Here is a 20,173-nt window from a genome sequence, read left to right on the forward strand (position 1 = left end):
GACAAAAGAGGCTTCACCCATATCCTTCATATCAAAGTTCTATGTCAAAAATTGCTTAACCTCATATAGCAAGCCCAAATCATTACTAGGAAAATATCATCCACATATAAGACTAAGAACATGAATTCACTCCCACTGACCTTAAGCTATATAAATTGATCCATGACGTTGTCCATAAAATTGAATGAAGAAATGACATTGTGAAATTTAAAATACCATTGGCATGAATCTTGTTTTATCCCATATATGGATTTTCTAATTCTACAAACTAAATGTTTTCCTTTATATGAAGCAAAACCTTCAATTTGATTATTAGGTCCTTATAATACTAGTGTATCCCCTCATTGTTATTAGTGTAGCCCAATTATTGTTATTTGTGTGCCCAATAGAAGCCCACTATTGTTATTGTTGTGCCCTTACATTATTATTGTTATGTCGGCTCTAGTTATATTTTGACACCTTAGACTCCTATATCTAGAAAGGAGGTTTTTTCATTTGAATCATCCAATTATTTTTCAGATTTGTAATGTAAAGGAGGTTTCCCCCTCGAAGAGGCTGATTTTTAAGTCATTGTTCTATCTTTTCTTCTATTTTGTGAGCTGGTCGCATAACATTTGGTATCAGAGCTTTGGATTCTAGGGTTTCGCTACTTAAATAGGTCATCGTGGAATTTTCGCTATAACTTTGTTTCTACGAAGCTTCAGAATCTAACACAAAAACCCATTTGCGAAGACATCTTGACTAACTTCGTGTCTGAATTTCAGATTGTTTCTTGCAAAATTTTCGGCGATATGAACCGAGGAATTTAGAGTTTTTGCAGGCTCCCGAATTCAATCCAAAATAGGTGATCTTGGGAAAATCATCATAACTTTCTCTCTGAGCATCAGATTCAAATTTAGTAAAAATATACAAAAATAAGACATACTTTAGTTTTTTTTTGTTTTTTGTTTTTTGTTTTTTGTTTTTTTTATCGTTGCCAGGGCCAAACATTGAAACATTGACACGTGGCACTTCGTACAAGTTCGTTCTACTGAACTAGTGTATAATCAGGCCATTGTGGGAGGTTTGGCATAACGCTTTCTTGGAAAATCAAATATTGATCAGAATTGTGGGGTTGGAAAGGGGACTCATAATTCTACAATAGAAAGAAATTTCAGATCTCAGAGATCCAAAATTTCAAAGATACATCAGATTCCAAATAGAGCTCTTAAAAAGAAAAACAAAAAAATAAAAGGTGTGGTATTTTTTAAAACTTCCGTAAGTTTTGTTTGAAAAATTAGTTTGAAGTGATTCAAAGAGAATAGTGAAGGATAACTATCATTAATTGATGCCCCAAAGAAATAAAATATAAACACCTTGTAAGAAACCCGAAATCTCTTCTATGTTCTCATGAAGAAGAGGAAGAAATGCAACATGATATGTCAAAATTACGAGACCAAGTGCAACAAATTTCACTCTCACAAAAAGTAACAAAAGCTAGGATGGATGGTTTGAAGAATGACATGGAAGCTAATATGGATGGTTTGAAGAATGGAATGGAATATAATATTGATGGTTTGAAGAATGGCATCAATGAATCAAAAGGAAACATTGAAAATTTGAAGGAAGACATGGAAGGTTTGGCAAAGTTGCTACACGAAATGCTTCCTAATGGCGAAAAGGTAGTAGAGGAAAATCATGATGAGAACAAAAGAAATTTCAATCATGATTGAATAGACTCTAATATTGGATTGAAGATCGACCATATTCCAAAGATCGATATGAGGAAGTTTGATGGAAATAATCCCGTAACATGGATACTACAAATGGAGCAATATTTTGATCTCCATAACGTGCAAAACACACAAAAGGTATGCATTGCAACTTTATATTTAGAACCCAACTAGCTTGTATTGTATTGATGGTTTTTCTCTCCTAAACAAATTGTCACTTGGTCATTTTTTACGGAGGAAATGATAGCACATTATGAGGATACAAAGAGCAACACCTTCTTTAGCTAATTGATAAATCTCAAACAAAAGGGTTTAATAGTGGAGCACATTGAGGAATTCCAAAAGTTGAATATAAGGGTAAATGATATTCCAGAGGAGCATAGGATTGATTTATTCATAGGGAATCGAAAGGATAAAATCCAACATGAGGTTCACCTTTGGGAACCCGATTCATTAGAGAAGGCATTCAGGTTGGAAAGAAATATTATGGCAACAAGGAAGCCTACCACTCATAACTATAAAGATGGAAGTGTGGTTTCTCCTAGCCTTCCAAAACCTACAAGGTTGACACCGCAACAATTGGAAGAGAAAAGAGAAAAATGGCTCTGTTATAGTTTTGATAGCAAGTACACTAAAGTTCATAAGTGTGCTGAGAAGAAATTATTTTACATTGATTGTGAAGAGGAGGAAGATTTAAAGGAACAAGAAACGTCAAAAGAAGAAGATATACACAAGGAATCAACCCCAGAGAAAGAAGAAATGAATCCAACCATATCTTGTAATCCATTAGCAGGAATTACCACTCCTCAAACTCTCAAGATAGAAGGACATATCAAGAAGAAAAAGGTAATAGTGTTGATTTATTCAGGTAGTACCCATAATTTTATTCATTGTAAGATAGCCAAGGAATTAAATTGCTTCCTATATCCAGCACCAACGTGTCAAGTGATGGTTGCAAATGGAGGAACCATAAATTTCTTGGGAAAGTGTCATAATATCAAGCTATCCATGGGAGAATGTGTATTGAATAGTCCAGTGCTTTCCATTCCAATGGGTGGTGCTAATGTTGTACTTGGAGTCCAATGGTTACAATCTTTGGGTACGATAGCTTTTAATTTTCAATAACTTCTCTTGAATTTTTTTTGGGAAGGAAAGAATTTGAATTAAGGGGTATTGCAAGGAAACCAAGAAATATATTCAACTCTAATAGCATGACAAAGCTTCTAAAGAAAGAACAATGGGGCATAATTGCACAATTATTTTCACTTGATGCTCAAACATCGAAATAGTCTATTTCTCCAAACCTCCAAAAAGTCTTGGACAATAATTCCAAGGTATTTGAGACTCCCAAAGGAATCCCACCTATTTGTGATCATGTTCATTCTATTCATTTGATTATAGGAAGTATTCCTCCAAACATCAGGCCTTACATATATCCCTATGCCCAAAAGAGTGAAATTGAACATATGGTTGCAGAAATGCTAGAGGCTAGTATATTTCAACCTAGTCAAAGTTCTTTCTCCCCTCTAGTGGTATTGGTGCACAAGAAGGATGGATCATGGCACATGTGTCTGGATTATAGGGAGCTCAAAAAGCTCACTATTAAAGATAAATTTCCCATTCCTATCATTGATGAATTTTTGGATGAATTACATGGAGCAATTTACTTCACCAAGCTAGATCTTCATTCAAGATATCGTCCAATTAGAATGAATACTGAAGACATTCTAAAAACAACATTCAGAACTCATGAGGGTCATTATGAATTTTTGGACATGCCTTTTGGCCTTACTAATGCATCTTCCACATTTCAAGGTTCGATGAATTCCATTTTCAAACCCTTCCTTAGAGAATTTGTGTTGGTAATTTTTGATGATATACTAATCTATAACAAGTCTTGGAAGGATCATGTTAAACATGTTGAAAGGGTCTTCATACTATTGGTGCAGAAATAGTTATATGCAAAAACCTCCAAATGTTTCTTTGGACTACAGGAGGTGAAATATTTGGGTGATATTGTATCTCATGAGGGTGTTAAGCTAGACCCTAACAAAATTAAAGCCATTAAGGAATGGAAAATACCCACATCCATAAAGAATCTGTGAGGATTTTTTGGGTTGATAGGGTATTATCGCAAGTTTTTTAATAATTATGGGAGAATAACAGCACCTCTAACAACATTACTGAAGAAAGGTGCATTTTCTTGGACTGCAGAAGCAACTAAGGCCTTTGATCATCTTAAAGAGGCAATGTGCCAAGCAGTGGTCTTAGCTATGCCAGACTTCATAATTTTTTTTATTGTGGAATGTGATGCCTCGGGAAATGGAATTGGTGTTGTTTTAATGTAAGAATGAAGACCAATTGCTTTTGAAAGTCATCCAATCAAAGTAAATTATTTACACAAAGCTATTTATGAGAAGGAAATGTTGGCAATACTACATGCACTTAAGAAATGGTGACCTTATCTAATGGGAATGCACTTAAAGGTAAAAACAAATCACGATAGTATTAAATACTTTTTAGAACAAATATTATCTTTAGAAGAGCAGCAAAAGTGGGTCACAAAGATGTTGGGTTATGATTTTGAAATTATCTACCAAAAATGGAAGCATAATGTTGTTGTAGATGTACTCTCAAGAAAGGATGAGGATGTGGAAGCATTTATTTGTGCCATTTCTATTATCTAACCAGATTGGATAACCGAAGTAAGGGATGAATGGAAGAATGATGAAGAAGTGTGGGCATTCATTCAAAGGTTGTAGCAAGATCCTAGTGCATCTGAGACATTCAGCTGGAATAATGATTCATTATGGTCCAAAGATCACTTATACCTTTGTAAGAATTCCCAACTCAAACAAAGGATTCTTCTGGAATTGCACACCTCTCCCTTAGGAGGGCACTCAGGATTTTTAAAAACTTACCACATGATTAAGAAGGATTTTTTTTGGGATGGTCTTAAATCTGATATTCAAAAGTTTGTGGTTGAATGTTTGGTTTGCCAACAAAATAAAGTTGAGACAATTAAGACCTAGGGTTTTCTACAAATTTTATCCATTCCAAGTCAACGTTGGGAGGAGGTTTCAATGGATTTTATCATAGGTTTACCCAAGTCTAAAGGAAAGAGTGTCATCATTGTGGTAGTTGATAGACTTACCAAGTATGCACACTTTTTTGCATTATCTCATCCATTTAAATCTAGTACAATTTTTACTGTATTTATGCAAACAATTCAAACGTTACATGGAAACCCAAAGATTATTGTAAGTGACAGACATGCTATTTCAACTGGAAATTTTTGGACAGAATTATTTTCTTGTCTGGGTACTTAATTAGCTCATAACTCATCTTTTCATCTTCAATCAAATGGGAAAACTGAGATAGTGAACAAATGTTTTGAAGGATATCTTCATTTCTTTGTATTTGATAAACATACGCAATGGGTCAAGTAGTTACCTTTGGCTGAATGGTGGTATAACACTTCCTTCAATACTGTAGAAAAATGACCCCATTTATGGCACTTTATGGATATCATCCACCATCCATCACATCATATTTACGAGAAAATTCTAAGGTTCAAGCAGTGGAAGATCACATCGAGCATCAACAACAAGTTCTCAAAATCTTAAAGGATAACCTCACTTTGGCACAGAAAAGAATGAAAAAATAGGTTGATCAACATCGTGGCGAAAGAAGTTTTGGTGTAGGAGACTGGGTATTTTTACGTCTACAACCATACAAATAAATGTCCCTCAAGCAAGCTAAGCAGGATAATAAATTATCACCAAAGTATTATGGTCCTTACAAGGTGTTGCAAAAGAATGGTATTATGGCGTACAAATTGGAGCTTCCTACATCTTCCTGAGTGCACCCAGTTTGCCATGTTTCATGCTTAAACAAGGCTATGGGTGACAAGCTCCCAGTTCAAACAATATTGCCAAAAGTTGACGAGAACAGAAAAATCATATTCGAACTTGAAGCAGTCACATAAACAAGAACTTGACAGATACGAAATAAATCAATTTCAGAGTATCTGATCAAGTGGAAGAACTTACCCGTGGAAGATTCCACATGGGAGGGTGAGAATTTTATACAGAAGCATCCAAAAATACTGAAGCATTAAGGACAACACTTTTTTTGAAGGAGAGGGGGATGTTAGGTCCCTATAATCCTAGTGTATTCCCTCATTGTTATCAATGTAGCCCCCTTATTGTTATTGTTCTGCCCCATAGAATCCCACTATTGCGATTGTTGTGCCCTTACATTATTATTGTTATGTCGGCTTTGATTATATTGTGACCCCTTAAACTCCTGTATATAGAAAAGAAGTTTTATCATTTGAATGATCCAAGAATTGTTCATTTGTGTAATGTAAAGGAGGCTTCCCCTCAAAGAGATTGATTTTGAACTCATTGATCTATCTTTTCTTATATTTTGTGAGATGGTTGCATAACATTGACTCATGTAGATCTATTCCTCTAGATACCCATTAAGGAAAGCTTTTTCAACATCCATTTGATGCAGGCCTATATAAAAATGAGCTAATAATCCCATGATTATATGAAGATATTCCTTTATAAAAACTAGAATAAATTTATTATGGTAATCAATACCTTCTTTCCAATTGAATTCTTTGGCCAGAAGTTTGGCTTTATATCATTTTATATTGCTATATGAGTCATTTTTACTTTTTTTAAACCCATTTAAAACAAATGGCTTTGGATTCCTTACGAAATTCAACTAAATACCATACATTGTTCTTAGCCATTAAATCCAACGTTTCTAATATAGAATCATTCTAGGGCTTGGAGTTTCCTTCCCTTATGGCATGTGAAAACAAGATTGGATCTTCCTCAATTCCAATGTCTTGGTCATCCCCTTGTAGGTACACAACATAATTAGCAAAATTTGAAGGTTTCCTAATTCTTGAGGTTCTTCTTAATCCTATCCCTCCATCCATATTTTGTGATATTTGAATAATAGGTTCATTGAAAACTTGATCCTCATGGGGTGGCATTTCATTAGGTTTTTTTTTTCTTCCGTAACGATATATTGTGGATTGCCTTGAAGTACATTTAACCAATCCATATTTTCATGTATGATAATCAATGCTTGCATTTCCTCAAAATTTAAATTTAGAGATTTCTCACTCCCACTAATGTCATTATCCTAAATAGACCTTGCATTTATTGCTTCAATGATATTAGGTGTATGTGAAGGACAATAGGACTTGAATTCCTGAGACCTTTCTACATAACCAATGAAAAAACCACTGGTTTTATTTGAGCCTATATTTTTCTCTAATTAAGTATATCTCGACCTCAATAAGATAACCACATATGTGTACATATCCTAAATGTGGGATCAAACCATTCCATAACTCAAAAGAAATTTTAGGAATTTCATTAGTGGGAACCATTTTTAGGATATATGCATTGATTTTTAAAGCCTTACTATATAGAAATAATGAGATATATGAAGATATTAATCATACTCCTCACTATGTCCATTAGCATAAGATTTCTTCTTTTAGCTACACCATTTTGATGTGGTGAGTTGGGCATTGTGTATTGAGCAACAATGCCTTGTTCCTTAAGAAAGTTTGCAAATGGAACTAGTTTTTGTCCTCTACCTCTACCTTCCGTAATTCTCTCCAACTTTGCTTGATCTCATGAATTTAATTACTTTTCTAGTTTATTTCTCTACCTCTATCTTATAAGTTTTGAAAGCATCTAGTGCCTTAATTTTCTCAAATAAAAGATAGAGATACATAAATCATGTGTGATCATCTATAAATGAGATGAATTATTTCTAACCATTCAAACAAAGATTCATAAGTGATCCACCTATATCAATACTTATGATTTCTAATATTTATGAACTCCTCCTCACACCCTTCTGTTGAAAAATGTGCAACAAGAAATGTTAAATTTAGAATGTGCTAAAAATAGGACTTCTAAAAATAGCATGTCTAAAAATAGCAGTTTGGCCAGTGAGGTCATTGGCCACCTTGGGTGAGAGGTGAAACTGCCAAAAATAGAAAGTTCTAAAAATAGCATTTCTGGGTCCCTTCCTATTTATAGCAGTCCCTAGTCTATCTATAGGAAGTAAAATTAATTTTGGTCTTAACAGTAGTTTAAGATATTAATTAATTAATTCAGTTGAGTTAATTAATTATGGAAAATTAAACTTGAAGTCTTTGTGAGATCATGTAATTATTTTCTTCCTTGATTTAGGAATTTATACCTTGATTAAAGGAGATAAGGTTCAGTTCTATAATGAGAGGATCAGTTGACATAGTTTTACTTAGTCAAGTCCAGTTAGATTAATTTAACAAGTTGTTAAATTAATGAGATATAGTTTGTTAATGTTTGCATGCATGTGAAAACTATTATTTCAAATAACTGAGCATTCCCTCATGGATAACTGATCCATGTCAGTTCAAACAGAGACCCAATTGAGATCAGATGAGGGAGAGTGTACTATCAGATGCTTGAATATTTCTAGTAAATATTCCTTGCATGGAGAAGGATCTATTATAGGAGATTGGAGGACTTGTGGCCTATATATTGAGGCCTAGGTAGTCCATGATTTTCATCTTATGATTGAAGATCATCAGGATCTTCTGACTACAGAGAGAGCAGGATAGCTATTGAGCTGTTTCTTTTTGTATGTTGAAGAGGATTTCCGCTTAATTGATAATACAGTGTTGGGCTTTTATGCTGGTGCTTTCCCCAGTGATATATTTTGTGTTATGTGTGATTGATTTCTCTCGATCAGTTATGCATGTTTCTACTTGATGTTGCTCATGAATTCGATTATGCTTCCACTTAATGTTTTGTAGAAGTAGAACAAGTATTATGATTTAGGACATTGCATATATCAGTTTGTTCTATAGATGAAATTTCTACATGGTATCAGAGCTAGCTGATTTGTAGAAAAATTCTACAAAATTCTACATGGTATCGGAGCACAGGTGATCAAGAAAGAATAGTATACTGAGAGGAGATTTCAAAGTTTTGACTTTTGGGCCGAGAGTTTGTAGAGCAGATCTGAAAATTTTTGTACAAAATTTTCAGAAATAAATAGCATATTTGGATTCCTTGCGGAAAAATACCCCAAAAAAAAAAATCGGTTGAATCGGAGTTCGGATGAGGGAGATATCGCTGATTTAAAATCAGCTCCTTTTCTAGAAAATTTCATGACGACGAGAAAGTGGAAATAGATTGGTGTGCTAGCCAAGAACCTGTATGCACTTGAGGTACAACATGCATGCAAATCCTTGAGGAGCAAGGCAAAGGTTAGAGACTTTGTGGTTGAGAGGGAGGGTATATTACCTCTCAACATGCAGAGCTAGAAGAAGTCTCAGACGATTGTGGAGGAGCCACGATTGGTGCAGCAGCTTCAGGAGGTTGTGGAGTAGCCACAACAAGGGAAGCTGAGTGGAGATCGAGTAGAGACATCTACTCATGCAGAGACCTCCAGTAGGGGGAAACTTCGAGCCAAGTGAGCTGAGGGATCACATGCAGCCATACCTTCAGGTAGGAGGTGGGGCGATATAGAGTGATCGTCCCAAGGAGGGGGGGCAGGATCCTTGAAGTACCCAACCTCTTCGATGAGACCTTGCTACGGGAGCCCCAATGTGGAGTAGCAGGAACTGACTGATTGGGTAGAGACAGATGTGGATGGAGTGACAGAGAGAGCTACAGTGCAGGGAATCCCAGGACAGCGCATAGCTAGCAAGCTGCAACAATGCGAGAGGCACAATTGTTTTGCACAGTGCTAGGTGGCACAAAGAGGTGTGCAATGGTGCGAGATGCATGTAGATGTTACAGTAGCGCAGATGTTAGAGAGGTAGCACTTGTCAGCAGCAGGTAGAGCTTCAACATTAGAGTATGTTCCTAGCCAAACAGAGTGGTCAGTTGGGAGTGTTTTTGTTCCAAGTGTTGTTGGAGCAAGTGGACCGAGTAGATGTGTTGCATGCAGAACATTCCAGAGTTACAGGATTCGGTTCGAGAGAAATCCTTTCTTGTTGAGAGGGAGTGTTAAAAAATGTGCAACAAGAAATGTTAAATTTAGAATGTGCTAAAAATAGGACTTCTAAAAATAGCATGTCTAAAAATAGCAGTTTGGCCAGTGAGGTCATTTGTCGCCTTGGGTGAGAGGTGAAACTGCCAAAAATAGAAAGTTCTAAAAATAGCATTTCTGGGTCCCTTCCTATTTATAGCAGTCCCTAGTCTATCTATAGGAAGTAAAATTAATTTTGGTCTTAACATCAGTTTAAAATATTAATTAATTAATTCAATTGAGTTAATTAATTATGGAAAATTAAACTTGAAGTCTTTGTGAGATCATGTAATTATTTTCTCCCTTGATTTACGAATTTATCCCTCGATTAAAGGAGATAAGATTCGGTTCTATAATGAGAGGATCAGTTGACTTAGTTTTACTTAGTCAAGTCCAGTTAGATTAATTTAACAAGTTGTTAAATTAATGAAATATAGTTTGTTAATGCTTGCATGCATGTGACAACTATTATTTCAAATAACTGAGCATTCCCTCATGGATAACTGATGCATGTCAGTTCAGACAGAGACCCAGTTGAGATCAATTGAGGGATAGTGTACTATCAGATGCTTGAATATTTCTAGTAAGTATTCCTTGCATGGAGAAGGATCTATTATAGGAGATTGGAGGACTTGTGGCCTATATATTGAGGCCTAGATGGTCCATGATTTTCATCTTTTGATTGAAGATCATCAGGATCTTCTGATTACATAGAGAGCACGATAGCTATTGAGTTGATTCTTTTTGTATGTTGAAGAGGATTTCCACTTGATTGATAATACAGTGTTGGGCTCTTATGCTAGTGCCTTCCCTAGTGATATATTCTGTGTTATGTGTGATTGATTTCTCTTGATCAGTTATGCATGTTTCTACTTGATGTTGCTCATGAATTTGATTATGCTTCCGCTTAATGTTTTGTAGAAGTAGAACAAGTATTATGCTTTAGGACATTGCATATATCGGTTTGTTCTACAGGTGAAATTTCTACATGGTATCAGAGCTAGCTGATTTGTAGAAAAAATCTACAAAAATCTACATGGTATCAGAGCTAGCTGATTTGTAGAAAAAATCTACAAAATTCTACATGGTATTGGAGCACAGGTGATCAAGCAAGAATAGTATACTGAGAGGAGATTTCAAAGTTTTGAGTTTTGGGCCGAGAGTTTGCAGAGCAGATCTGAAAATTTATGTACAAAATTTTCAGAAATAAATAGCAGATTTGGATTCCTTGTGGAAAAATACCCCCAAAAAAAAAAAAAATCAGCTGAATTGGAGTTCGGATGAGGGAGATATTGCTGATTTGAAATCAGCTCCTTTTCTAAAAAAATTCGTGACAACGGGAAAGTGGAAATAGATTGGTTTGCTAGCCAAGAACCTATATGCACTTGAGGTACAAGATGCATGCAAAGCCTTGAGGAGCAAGGCAAAGGTTAGAGACTTGGTGGTTGAGAGGGAGGGTATATTACCTCTCAACATGCAGAGCCAGAAGAAGTCTCAGACGATTGTGGAGGAGCCACGATTGGTGCAGCAACTTCAGGAGGTTGTGGAGCAACCACAACAGGGGAAGCTAAGTGGAGATTGAGTAGAGACATCTACTCATGCAGAGACCTCCAGTAGGGGGAAACTTTGAGCCAGGTGGGCTAAGGGATCACATGTAGCCATACCTCTAGGTAGGAGGTGGGGCAATATAGAGTGATCATCCAAGGAGGAGGGGCATGATCCTTGAGGTACCAAACCTCTTGGATGAGACCTTGCTACGGGAGCTCCGATGTGGAGTAGCAGGAACTGACTAATTGGGTAGAGACATATGTGGATGGAGCGGTAGAGAGAGCCAAAGTGTAGGGAATCCCAAGATAGCACATAGCTAGCAGGCTGCAACAATGCGAGATGCACAAGTGTTTTACACAGTGCTAGGTGGCACAGAGAGGTGTGCAATGGTGCGAGATGCATGGAGATGTTGCAGTAGCGCAGATGTTAGAGAGGGAGCACTTGTCAGCAGCAGGTAGAGCTTCAGCATCAGAGTATGTTCCTAGCCCAACAGAGTGGTTAGTTGGGAGTGTTTTTGTTCCAAGTGTTGTTGGAGCAAGTGGACTGGGTAGATGTGTGGCATGCAGAACATTCCAGAGTTACAGGATCGGGTTCGAAAGAAATCCTTTCTTGTTGAGAAGGAGTGTTGAAAAATGTGCAACAAGAAATGTTAAATTTAGAATGTGCTAAAAATAGGACTTCTAAAAATAGCATGTCTAAAAATAAGTTTGGCTTGTGAGGTCATTGGCTACCTTGGGTGAGAGGTGAAATTGCTAAAAATAGAAAGTTCTAAAAATATCATTTATGGGTCCCTTCCTATTTGTAATAGTCCCTAGTCTATCTATAGGAAGTAAAATTAAGTTTGGTCTTAACAGCAGTTTAAAATATTAATTAATTAATTCAATTGAGTTAATTAATTATGGAAAATTAAACTTGAAGTCTTTGTGAGATCATGTAATTATTTTCTCCCTTGATTTAGGAATTTATCCCTTGATTAAAGGAGATACGGTTCAGTTCTATAATGAGAGGATCAGCTGACTTAGTTTTACTTAGTCAAGTCCAGTTAGATTAATTTAACAAGTTTTTAAATCAATGAAATATAGTTTGTTAATGCTTGCATGCATGTGACAACTATTATTTCAGATAACTGAGCATTCCCTCATGGATAACTGATGCATGTCAATTCAGACGGATACCCAGTTAAGATCAGATGAGGGACAGTGTACTATCAGATGCTTGAATATTTCTAGTAAGTATTCCTTACATGGAGAAGGATCTATTATAGGGGATTCGAGGACTTGTGGCCCATATATTGAGGCCTAGGTAGTCCATGATTTTCATCTTCTAATTGAAGATCATCAGGATCTTCTGATTACAGAGAGAGCAGGATAGCTATTGAGCTGATTCTTTTTGTATGTTGAAGAGGATTTCCACTTGATTGATAATACAGTGTTGGGGTTTTATGCTGGTGCTTTCCCCAGTGATATATTCTGTGTTATGTGTGATTGATTTCTCTTGATCAGTTATGCATGTTTCTACTTGATGTTGCTCATGAATTTGATTATGCTTCCGCTTAATGTTTTTTAGAAGTAGAACAAGTGTTATGCTTTAGGACATTGCATATATCAGTTTGTTCTACAGGTGAAATTTCTACATGGTATCAGAGCTTAGCTGATTTGTAGAAAAATTCTACAAAATTCTACATGGTATTGGAGCACAGGTGATCAAGAAAGAACAATATACTGAGAGGAGATTTCAAAGTTTTGAGTTTTGGGCCGAGAGTTTGTAGAGCAGATCTGAAAATTTCTATACAAAATTTTCATAAATAAATAGCAAATTTGGATTCCTTGCGGAAAAATACCCAAAATAAAAATAAAAAAAAATAATCGGCTGAATCGGAGTTCGAATGAGGGAGATATCACTGATTTAAAATCATCTCCTTTTCTAGAAAATTTCGTGACAGCGGGAAAGTGGAAATAGATTGGTGTGCTAGCCAAGAACCTGTATGCACTTGAGGTACAAGATGCATGCAAAGCCTTAAGGAGCAAGGCAAAGGTTAGAGACTTGGTGGTTGAGAGGGAGGGTATATTACCTCTCAACATCCAGAGCCAGAAGAAATCTCAGACGATTGTGGAGGAGTCACGATTGGTGCAGCAGCTTCAGGAGGTTGTGGAGCAGCCACAACAAGGGAAGTTGAGTGGAGATCGGGTAGAGACATCTACTCATGCAGAGACCTCCAGTAGGGGGAAACTTCGAGCCAGGTGGGCTGAGGGATCACATGCAGCCATACCTCTAGGTAGGAGGTGGGGCTATATAGAGTGATCGTCCCAAGGAGGAGGGACGGGATCCTTGAGGTACCCAACCACTTCGATGAGACCTTGCTACGGGAGCCCCGATGTGGAGTAGCAAAAACTGACTGATTGAGTAGAGACAGATGCAGATGGAGCGGCAGAGAGAGCTACAGTGCAGTGAATCCCAGGGCAGCGCATAGCTAGTAGGTTGCAGCAATGCGAGAGGCACAAGTGTTTTGCACAGTGCTAGGTGGCAGAGAGAAGTGTGCAATGGTGCGAGATGCATGGAGATGTTGCAGTAGCGTAGATGTCAGAGAGGGAGCATTTGTTAGCAGCAGGTAGAGCTTCAACATCAGAGTATGTTCCTAGCCTAACAAAGTGGTCAGTTGGGAGTGTTCTTGTTCCAAGTGTTGTTGGAGCAAGTGGAACGGGTAGATGTGTTGCAGGCAGAACATTCCAGAGTTACAGGATCGGGTTTGAGAGAAATCCTTTCTTGTTGAGAGGGAGTGTTGAAAAATGTGCAACAAGAAATGTTAAATTTAGAATATGCTAAAAATAGGACTTCTAAGAATAGCATGTCTAAAAATAGCAGTTTCGCCAGTGAGGTCATTGGCCACCTTGGGTGAGAGATGAAACTGCTAAAAATAGAAAGTTCTAAAAATAGCATTTCTGGGTCCCTTCCTATTTATAGCAGTCCCTAGTCTATCTATAGGAGTAAAATTAATTTTGGTCTTAACAGTAGTTTAAAATATTAATTAATTAATTCAGTTGAGTTAATTAATTATGGAAAATTAAACTTGAAGTCTTTGTGAGATCATGTAATTATTTTCTCCCTTGATTTAGGAATTTATCCCTTGATTAAAAGAGATAAGGTTCAGTTCTATAATGAGAGGATCAGTTGACTTAGTTTTACGTAGTCAAGTCCAGTTAGATTAATTTAACAAGTTGTCAAATTAATGAAATATAGTTTGTTAATGTTTGCATGCATGTGACAACTATTATTTCAGATAACTGAGCATTCCCTCATGGATAACTGATTCATGTTAGTTCAGACAGAGACTCAGTTGAGATCAGATGAGGGACAATGTACTATCAGATGCTTAAATATTTCTAGTAAGTATTCCTTGCATGGAGAAGGATCTATTATAGGATATTGGAGGACTTGTGGCCTATATATTGAGGCCTAGGTGGTCCATGATTTTCATCTTTTGATTGAATATCATCAGGATCTTTTGATTACAGAGAGAGCAGGATAGCTATTGAGCTGATTCTTTTTGTATGTTGAAGAGGATTTCCACTTGATTGATAATACAGTGTTGGGGTTTTATGCTGATGCTTTCCCCAGTGATATATTCTATGTTATGTGTGATTGATTTCTGTTGATCAGTTATGCATGTTTCTACTTGATGTTGCTCATGAATTCGATTATTCTTCTGCTTAATGTTTTGTAGAAGTAGAACACGTATTATTCTTTAGGACATTTCATATATCGGTTTGTTCTACAGGTGAAATTTCTACATGGTATCAGAGCTAGCTGATTTGTAGAAAAATTCTACAAAATTCTACACCTTCTTGGTTTTATTGGTTTTCTTTCCTTTTATGTAATCCAAACAAACACCAAAATCAAATAAATCAAGAGTCTCAAGTACCCATTATTTATTAAAATTATGATTCTCTCTATGGAGACGTGTCTCAATATCATGTGCCAAAGCATGGAGGATTTTTCATTTATAATACATGCTTAATGCCAACGTTGCCATTGAATGTTAAAAAATATTGGAATAAAAAGTAGGGCTTAAATCAATACAAAACATCAACAAGTGCTCCATCACCAACAACAAGTGCTCCATCACAAACAACAAGTGAGTGTATAGTCTATACAAAACATCAACAAGTGCTCCATCACCAACAACAAGTGAGTGTTTGATAAGACTAAAAGTAAAATCAATACAATTGAAACTAAAATCATGGGGAGCAAGTCTTGAGATTGAAAAATATTCTTAGAGAAAGAAGGAATATAAAATGTCCTTTCAAGATTTAAAACAAAGCAATATTTCAGGATAAGTACGAAGGTCCCAATTGATTCCACATGTGTATTCATCTTGTTTGCTGAATAGATGAAACATTGACTTTCCATCAAGAAAAATTTTAAGGATTGAAGTTTATCTTAAATTTTAGAAACCTTAGCGAATCTTACTAGTCCCTAACATGAAAATTGTAAAATGTTTGGCAATATTTTTGTAAAAATATTTAGATTTCTAATGATTTTATATTAGTCTATATAAAATTTTGGCAATTTTTAGGGTAAAATAATTTTATACTATAAAATATGGGTGAATCATTTTTAGAAAAAATGGAAATTCACCAATCTTTTTTTTTGGAAAAAAATGGAAAATTAGGCCACCTGTGAATATTAACCCCTAAAATTTCCCTACTTTCCATTGGTTTAATTTGATTGATTACAACCCGCATTGTATTGGTAAAATATGGATTGTAGAACCACAATCAATCCACTATGCATTATGAAAATTATCAACCATATTATATTCATAACACAATAAATAAATGAGATTACCTTTCTTTTTGGGCAAAAAATTATATTTGAAGCACTCTTTCTTGATGTGTCCTTTCATTTGACATATAAAATAAAAAATAAAAAAAATTAAGTAATTGGATTGCTCCCAGTGTGCATATAAGGTTGTCTCTATGAATGTAATAAATTTTGTAGGGATGGGTGTTTCATTCTCATGGAATGCCAAATCTAAGTCCATGGACTCTAATTTAAGGAGAATATTCTTGTTTCAGTCCTAAAAATTATCACTTAATATTGAAATATGAGATTATTCATTAGACATAATTCTAAATGGAGTAGGTGCAAAATTAGAAAAAAAAAGCTATCATTTATATAGGAGATAATTTAGATTATTAATCCACTTTAATGATACTACAATAAAAACAATGTGTTATCATAATTGTCATGTGGGTTGAGATTAGAATACACCATTTTATTTGCTTAATAAATTTATAATGCAATTGATAAATGTGACATCAATATGGAGATGACTCATTATTTTATAATGATTTTTGCATCAAAGATCGTTAACTAACTTGGAGTTAGTGAAGTTGTCGCTTTTGGCCATATACAACAATTCATGAGAAGTTACATAATCACATACATGAGCTTGTGGCAGTTTGGGCCAGACTAAGAAATATTTCTAACTATAGAAATTTTTTAATATGAAATTAATTGAGGGATGTTTTAGATGAAGTAAATTAAAAATAAAAAATACATTTATTATATTAAAATTTAATTTAATTATTTAACTCAAAATTGAAAGTGTAGAAACTATGAGCAATATGTGTGGGTTAGATTCAGAATCATGTGAAGTTTTATTGTCTTAACTTGTGTTATGTAAGAAGAATATCACTGAAAATTTTCAATCGAGAAATTTATATAATTTTTAAACATGTTTTTTAAATAATTAAGCTTATATAAAAATATTTAAGAAATTTAGATTATTAATTTAAATAAATTTAAGTATAGTTTACAACTTAAATCTTGAAAACCTATTATAATATAATTTTAGAAATAAATAATATTTAAATTTTTATAATAATTTTAGAAATAAATAATATTTAAATTACAAAAATGCTTAATTTAAATATACATATTTTTTCTGTTATTTTTTAATAATAAAAAATTCAATTTAGATAAAAAAAAATATTTTTAATATATTTTACCATTTTTTATTTTAATAAATTAATCACAAAAAAAATCATTGTACAATTCACTTACTATAAATATTACAATAATTAATAATAAATATATTGTTTAATTAAAATTAAATATAATTCATTAATACATATTAACTATTTAATTAAAATCAAATATAATTTATTAATACGTGTTATGTATTTTAATCAAAACTTATAAATTACAACAAAATGACTAATAATATAAAGTACAAAGAGTATTCAAGAATAAACTGAAAGGAAACAAAACGTCATTTGAAAATGGCTTCAAGTCCGTCAATGAAATAAAGATTTATATTATATTTGTTCCACGCTTTATTACAATACTCCCTCAAATAAATTAATATCACCATCTCTGAAATAATTTCTGAAGGTGTGCTTTCATGGCATCATCTTCCCAAATTATTTGGTCCCACCACTCTTGTTCACCATATATGGTACTCAAGTTGAGTAACCTGTCCATTCCTACTGGAAATCTTTTCAAATTTCCACATTGAAGTATCTTCATGATACGCAAGCTGGGTAGCGTACTTTCATTCCACACACTCTCATTTGATGATGATGCTCCCGCAATGCTTTCTAACTCCCATAACCCCAGGAGAACCAATTTCTGTAACAATAAAAACCGGTTTGCCCTTCCTGAACTCCCTATTCCCAACTCTTTCAAACCATTGCAATAGTGCAAGGCTCGACACTTTAGGTTTGGCAACCGTCCCAGCGGAGAGACCTCCCGTAGATTGTGGCAGTACGACAAGCATATGTTTTCAAGATGTCGAAAGTTGCAAGCGTAGTCCGGCAGACTTGACCCCTCGTAATTCTCTAAGTCAAAAATCTGAAGCTTCCTCATCTCCTTCATGTCCCGAGGAAGATAAGTAGCCTTGGTGGTGAAGCACAAGTGCCTCATCTCCAACCATGTTCCCATTATCCCCTCTGCCACTTCACCATCTACGGATAGTGTCAGCTCCCTCAGATTTGTGAAACCCTTCAACCTCCAAATGCTTCTTGCTTCTGATTGATCTGCTTCTGACTGATCTGCTTCCACATCTGCTTCTGATTGATCTGCTTCCACACTTAATGGAACACCGTCTAAGTATAGTGTGGTCAATGAAGTAAGTTGGGAGATTTCATGTGGAATCACCTTTAAACGGAAACAATAATTTAAACTAAGATACTTCAGATTTTGAAGCTCTCCAATCTTAGACGGCAACGATTCTAGGAAGTAACACCCAGAAAGATCCAAAAATTGAAGGAAAGGAAGATGGCACATCTCCTCAGGCAATTCCTTGATCCTCCAGAGTCGTAGTAAACTCAGAAACTCAAGCTGTTTTAGCTGCCCCACTGACGATGGGATTGAATTTATGCTGCTGTCCCTGGTTTGAGGCAGATTGAGAACCTTGAGAGACGTGAGGCTGACAAGAAATCCTGATGGAACCTCTTCAATTCTTTCAGATGATAAGATTAAGCTCACCAGTTTTGGACACGGCAACTCACTCGGGAGATTTTGAATATCATCATTATCAAGTAGTGATATCCTTTTGCAATCGGCATGATTGTGAATGGTTGGAAAATTTTGCCCTGCCTTGAATAAACAATTCTCCTCCTTCTCGCCGATATATATTGCCATCTCATGAATATCATCCTCAACTCTTATACGCCGACACTCCCGAGTGCACCAATTAGAAAACCAGAGGTCCTCGTCAGCAGGAGAAGGATTTTGGAAGAAGCAACGATCCAGAAGAAGATTTAGGTACCTCCGCCCAATGGCCATGTCCATTGAATGGTTCTCCTGTTTGCTCCTGACGAGACCCTCGCCAATCCACATTCTCACTAATTCCTGCACTTTGATTTCATGATGTTTGGGATACATAGCAGAATAGAGGAAGCAATTCTTGATGTGTGAATTAAGCAGAGCATCATAACACCATCTCAATAGGTGGTAGAGTTGTGGATGCAGAGTATGTGGATAAGATGAAGAAGGTTGCCCTTGATTTTTGATGGAAGACAAAGAAATGTTCCATTCATCTACTGTGGTTTTGCCCCTCATTGCTGCGGCCACTAACCTTATTGCCAAAGGGAAACCCTTACACTCCTCCGCAATATTCCTGGCACACCCCTTTATATCCACAGGAGCACCCTTCTCTCTGAAAGCTATTCTTTCGAACACCATCCACGCCTCATCTTCACAGAGCGGTTCTGCGCTGAGAGCCGGAGTTGGATCTCTGTTGACCATCTGGTCAGCTTTGTCAACAAACATTGAAAACTCACTTTGAAGGCCTTGAAAGATGTAATCAAAATGTAGCTTCCATTCTTTGAGTCGTTTCAAGAGTCTCCCCGGCCTGCAATTGACACAGTCGAGACGCCGTTGTCGTTGGGATGGACCGTAGCGATGGAGTAAGTTGCAACCATCAGTGAGGCAATTACGCAGCAGTTGCAACCAAATCTTGAGGATCTCTTGGTCCTCTTTCCTTTGATCTGGGAAGAGGGGGCCAATATCCAGCACAAGATTATTGATAGGCCTCAGATCAGTTTGCAAGACTTCATACTCTTCTTCATCCTTCATCACAACCTCCACAAGGTGGATGAGTGGAGTGAACATATCCATGGTTTTCTTATCCATGGCCTCTCACGGAAGGGAAGGGCAGAGCAGGGCAGAGCAGAGAGAAATTCAGGGACTGCTGCAGAAAATCAGCGTTGATTGCGAGGGAGAGAATTGGATTGGGCGTTGGCAGAAAAGTAGCGATGATTGATCGAAGAGGGAGAGAGTTGGATTTATATTCATACGGTGCAATGCAAGGAAGAGCATGAGGGATTCATATTCATGTGGAT

General features: G+C 35.9%; 1 protein-coding gene across 1 annotated transcript; it reads right to left on the reverse strand.

Annotated features, from left to right (window-relative positions):
• Window positions 1–17,693: 17,693 nt before the first annotated feature.
• Window positions 17,694–19,964, reverse strand: LOC149242584 (disease resistance protein UNI-like). Its single transcript, XM_089370888.1, has one exon. The coding sequence runs from the start codon at window positions 19,962–19,964 to the stop codon at window positions 17,694–17,696; it is 2,271 nt and encodes a 756-aa protein (XP_089227014.1).
• Window positions 19,965–20,173: the final 209 nt, after the last annotated feature.

This window comes from Pinus tabuliformis, chromosome 8, assembly GCF_031772625.1.
Source record: "Pinus tabuliformis cultivar Carrire ecotype Pingquan chromosome 8, CPIR1, whole genome shotgun sequence".
NCBI lineage: Eukaryota > Viridiplantae > Streptophyta > Pinopsida > Pinales > Pinaceae > Pinus > Pinus tabuliformis.